This window comes from Zingiber officinale, chromosome 4A (genome assembly GCF_018446385.1).
Source record: "Zingiber officinale cultivar Zhangliang chromosome 4A, Zo_v1.1, whole genome shotgun sequence".
Lineage (NCBI taxonomy): Eukaryota > Viridiplantae > Streptophyta > Magnoliopsida > Zingiberales > Zingiberaceae > Zingiber > Zingiber officinale.
Window position 1 is genome coordinate 148,159,647 of NC_055992.1, and position 5,322 is coordinate 148,164,968.

At 39.4% G+C, this 5,322-nt stretch overlaps 1 protein-coding gene across 2 annotated transcripts; it reads left to right on the plus strand.

Annotated features, from left to right (window-relative positions):
- The first annotated feature begins 3,216 nt into the window (after positions 1-3,216).
- Positions 3,217-5,046, plus strand: LOC121973770 (peroxidase 18-like). Of its 2 annotated transcripts, none has more exons than XM_042525124.1 (4): positions 3,217-3,438; positions 3,514-3,693; positions 3,803-3,968; positions 4,455-5,046. In XM_042525124.1, exons 1-4 carry the CDS (start codon positions 3,223-3,225, stop codon positions 4,865-4,867), a joined length of 975 nt encoding a protein of 324 aa, XP_042381058.1. In that variant the 5' UTR covers positions 3,217-3,222; the 3' UTR covers positions 4,868-5,046. The 2 variants fall into 2 exon arrangements, with proteins under 2 accessions (XP_042381058.1, XP_042381059.1); XM_042525125.1 differs by having other exon boundaries at positions 4,470-5,046.
- The last annotated feature ends 276 nt before the right edge of the window (positions 5,047-5,322 follow it).

The window sequence follows — 5,322 nt, forward strand, 5'->3', positions numbered from 1 at the left end:
CCGGCGCTAAGTCCGACTGGGTTTATGTTGGGGATTTGGCATCCGCCCCAACAAGATATCCGATCGGACTTTATGTTGGGGGTTTATATTGCACTTGGCCTTTATACTTGAACATAGAATCCAGTCCAGCGGGGCAATGTGTCTAGCGTGTCTGATCGGCCCTTTGGTCCCATCGGCCATAGCACTCGGCGATGACACTAGACTTATTTCGGCATGACACCGATACAATCTGAGAGTTGACCCCTTCTTAACTTTGACCGTCATATCAACCGACTTTTTTATATCGAACCCTACTTCGTGTGTTCCACCTTACTTGCCGTATCAATAAGCATATCCTCCCATGGAAATATTACCAAAATTTAACCCTTTAATTTCTCCTTAAGATGTTGCTTTATCTAAGTGTTTACCATTTATCTACATTGCATCCTAAAAACATAATGACCTTCTACTCCAAATATGAACACTTCAAAATTTTTAGTTTTGGCTAATTTTCAATGACTTGAAACTCGTATCTCACTAATCTTGGAGGTAACCGATTAGGTCCCACGGAAGTTTTCCACTGACCAATAGAGTAAATTCAGGAAGCACAGATAGGTCTTGGCAAACGGCCCAACATCACTGAGTGATTCGAAGACTACGAGCATACAATATACCCTATGAAAAATTTGAACTCTCACGCTACAAAAATAACAGCAAATAACGATTGAAATTTCCGCCACAATTTCGTCGGTAATTGGGCTTACTGACGGAATAACGATAGAATAACGACGGAATTTGTGATATTGGAAGTAATTGTGTCGGAAATGAAATTTACCGACAGAAATGATATTCACTCAGTATTCTCCAATGGAATATAAATTTTCGTCAGTAAATTTTAACGACAAAACAACTTTCCAACGGTCGAAGTCAGACGAAAGATAACAGAATTTACGGATTAAATCTGATTCAGTCGGTAAAATTACCAACGAAATCGTCAATTCAGTCGGTAATTACCGATTGAATTCACGATTCTATCAATAATTATCGACTGAATTCACGATTCCGTCGGTAATTACCGACTTAATATTGAATTTAGTCGGCATTGTATCAAAAAATACTGTGCAAGTCGATATTTTTCCCACGGAATGGGGATTTCCGTTGGAAATCACTGACGGAATAATAATTCCGTCAATAAATTTTAATAAAAATTTTAAAATACTGCCTACGATTTAGAACGTATCCTGTATACAATTTTCATATCAATAAAAACCATCCCACACTATGGCAATACAAATACAATCCACACAAATCACAATCCATACAACATGCCCACAACATTCAAACAATCAAACTATCCAAAATTAATACAAAACACAACCATAACTATCTAAATCTCCAAAATTCTGTATAAAACACAAACATAACTATCCAAATACAAAATACTCATAATCATAACTATCCAAAAGTGAATAACAGGTAAAAAGCAAATACAAAATATCCAAAATACTTACCATGATACATCTCCTACACATATATCCAAATATAATCTTGTGAAAGTCAAAGATGAATCGATGCAACTGTAATATATAACTCAAAAATTGTAATATGTAACTAATTTTACATATTAAAAAAGTACCTGGATTAATTTTGGATATGCAATGATGGTGATGATAGATCAATACAAACTCCTAAAAAAATCTAATAAAGTTTAAGATAAATATCTAATAATATCCAAATAGAACAAATATATTTTACTTAATTAATGTATGATAAATTTAAAAAAAAAATCAAGTTGTAGTTGAACATACCTAATAAAAATCTAATCATCAGTAAGATCTGATGGATCTCGAGTCTCCTATGATTCAATATCATGCTGTGACTGGGGCTGCTGTGCCTGGTCTCATCTAGCAATGACTGCTCGCATGAATGATAAGCTTAGAATATAATGGTATTGCTTAGGGCATCATTACAAACTTAGAATTTCATGTTATTACTTAGGGAATCATTATAAATTTAGAATTTCTAATAAACGCATGTTATTACTTAGTGTATCATTAAATGAAATAGCAATACATATAAACAAAAGATAATGTAATTAAAACAAATCTAATTTATAGAACAATGGACATGCACAATATCAAATCTATTAAAAAGGTAGCATGGCGAAAGATCATGATATACAAGATGAAAAATTCTAGTCTGATTTAAGTAAGAATCCACACACTTAGCAGTTTGAAATATTCAGTTAGTTTTTTTCTCCTCATCACAATTTGGATTGGTTCTACATGACAAGCATAATGGCCTTTTAGAATGTAAGTAGAACTTAAAATGTTTCAACTTCACAAAAGTTCAAACATACTAATAGTATCACAGTATTAGGGATTGGTCGTAGGCGCCTACGGCCGACCGCGAGCAGGCCCCTGCGGCCGACCGTGAGCAGGGCCCTGCGGCCGACCGCGAGCTAGTAGGCCCCTGCGACCGGCCTCAAGCAGGCCCATGCGACCGGCCACGAGCAGACCCATGCGGCTGGCCGCGAGCAACCTCCTGCGGCCGGTACTGGAAGAGGAATAGACGAGGGAGGAGGAGAGGAGCATACTTTGAGACGAGGGAGGAGGAAGATGCAGGTTGCCGATCGCCGAGAACCAGAGAGGAGAGGGTTGCTGATCGCTGAGAAGAGGTTCGCCGGGAGAGAGGATTTCGCGTGCTGAGAAGGATCATAGGGAGAGAATAGAAATTCCCATGCCCTAATTTCTAATCGAGATTTCCGACAGAATTAACATTCCATTGATAATTACCGACGGAATGTGAATTCTATCGGAAAATCCTGAAACTTGCAAGCCCACTAACCATGCTTGCGTTAAGATTTATCGACGGAAAGTTAAGTTCGGTCGATAATTACCGACTGAAATAAAATTCAGTCGAGAATTCCGTCATTATTCGCATAATTTTTTTTTGTAGTGAATTCTGTCGTTACTCGCATAATTTTTTGTAGTGTCATTACATGAGAATCTGTCGTACCTCTTTCCATCCAATCGTGCTCGGGGGCTATTACAAACCAATTCTAGATCATAAAAGCTGGATATTGCTTAAGAAACGCGGTGATAGAGCAAGCATTGACATCTCCTAGCTGCCACCCCCTCCAATGCAACTTGATGCAGTAATAAATACAACCTACTCTTTTCAGTCCCCATAAATACAACCTACTCTTCAACCACAAGCCATTTCCACTTCCTCCTCCTTTTGATGGACCCAAACCTCATGAAACTACTCCTCTCCTCCTTCCTCGCCCTGCTCCTCCTCTCTGTTCCCTGCTCATCGCAACTCTCGGCGGACTTCTACTCCTTCTCCTGCCCCAATGCCGAGCTGCTTGTCAGGGACACGGTCAGGTCAGCTTCAGACTTCGACCCCACCATTCCAGGCAAACTCCTGCGCCTCTTCTTCCACGACTGCTTAGTTCAGGTCCAACTCGACTCTTTGACAAATCCAACAACAATGAACTTGGTTTCTTAAACAGAGATCTGTGTGTGAGTGCAGGGCTGCGATGGGTCAGTGTTGATTCAAGGAAATGGCACAGAGAGGAGTGACCCTGCCAACAAGTCGCTGGGGGCGTTCTTTGTGGTGGAGACTGCGAAGAGGGTGCTTGAAGTGGTCTGCCCTGGGACTGTCACTTGTGCTGATATACTTGTTCTTGCTGCAAGAGATGCTGTGGAACTGGTGAATTTGAATTGAACTTTAATTATTTTTGCACAATATCAGCTCAATCTATTGAAATGAAATTCTTTTTTTGACCGAGGAGTTCTTATAGTTGTTGAAAATTTGATAGACAGGGGGGCCTTCGGTTCAGGTTCCACTAGGGAGGAGGGATGGATTGGTTTCAATAGCTGCAAATGTTAGGCCAAACATGGTGGATACAACCTTCTCCGTCGACAAATTGGCTGATCGATTCGCGTCGATAGGATTGTCCATCGATGATCTTGTTGTCCTTTCAGGTAAAGGTTTAGCAATGAAAACTGGATCAAAGAAGCACCCTTACCCCTCTATTTAATCATGTACAATCCAACTGTTTGCATTATTATCCTAGCAATTACGAAATCGTAACTGCTGCAACACATACTTAACCCTTTCAAATATAGGCATATTTCGTAGCTGCTACAACGTAAATTCAATCATCTTCACCTATCATTCATGTTATAGATTTCATAGTTACTACCATGCGAATTTGATCTGCTCATCGAACGTTCACGTTGTAGCAGCTATAAACTCATGGCTACTACAACAAGTCCAACCAGTTCAAAATTTAGATTATAGATTTATATGGGAGATAATAATGGGTACTAGAAGGCAATTGGGTAATTGTACATGACTGAATAGTGGGGTAAGATATCCTTTTGATAAAAAAATCAGAGGAGGAGGCTAAATTCTTGTAATAATATTATTGTGTTGAATCTCATAAGGTGTTTCCTTCTAAATTGAAGGTGCCCACACTATAGGTTCATCTCATTGCGATACTTTCGGTGAGCGATTCCAACAGAGCTCAAATGGAAGTTGGGTGCCCATAGATACCACCATGGACCAAGGCTATGCGAAGCAGGTAGCGAAAAGATGTTCAATCGGCACAAGTGCTACAACTTTTGATAACGATGCTTCGACTCCGATGCTGTTCGATAACCAATACTACATCAATCTCTTGGCCAACCAAAGCCTCCTCCACTCGGACTCTGTTCTCGTTGGTGATTCAAGGACAATAAGTAAGGTAGAGGAGTTTGCCCAGAGTCAAGATGCTTTCTTTACAAGCTGGGCTGAGTCATTTTCCAAGCTCTCGACGGCCGGAGTGAAGACGGGTGATGAGGGGGAGATCAGGTTTGCTTGCCAAAGTGTGAATGGGTAGTACCATATAAGTGTGGCGCGTAGTTCGCTTTCAATCTTTCATGTGCACATAATAAGTTTCAGATATCGAAATGTGCAGATGTAACAAAGTTAATTATATATAATATATTAAATTTTTCCTCCCTTTGTTTTCATTTTTCAAGAATTTTTGCCTAATTGCATATATTTGCTCAGTGATTACTTGCTCTATCAACATCAAAATGGTTCCTAGTCTTAATAAATAGCATAAGATCCATTTGGCACACTAACAATTCCTTCACATTGTCTGTGTTGTATGACACCATCTATCCAATCCTTCGGGCTGATTAATTCTAGAGATGATCGGTTAGATCCTACGAAAATTTTTAACCATCTGTTAGGGTAAATCCGGAAGTATTTCTAGCAGGCAACCCAACATCCCAAGTTTATTATCCCATTGAAGGAAAATATCCTGCAATGCACCATAATTCGGAATTA

Bases quoted from the DNA above. Each gene is read 5' to 3' on its own strand.
- LOC121973770 (XM_042525124.1), top strand. From the start codon at position 3,223: ATGGACCCAAACCTCATGAAACTACTCCTCTCCTCCTTCCTCGCCCTG. The intron at 3,694-3,802 runs GTGAATTTGAAT...AAAATTTGATAG, and splicing joins CAAGAGATGCTGTGGAACTG to ACAGGGGGGCCTTCGGTTCA. The intron at 3,969-4,454 runs GTAAAGGTTTAG...TCTAAATTGAAG, and splicing joins TGATCTTGTTGTCCTTTCAG to GTGCCCACACTATAGGTTCA.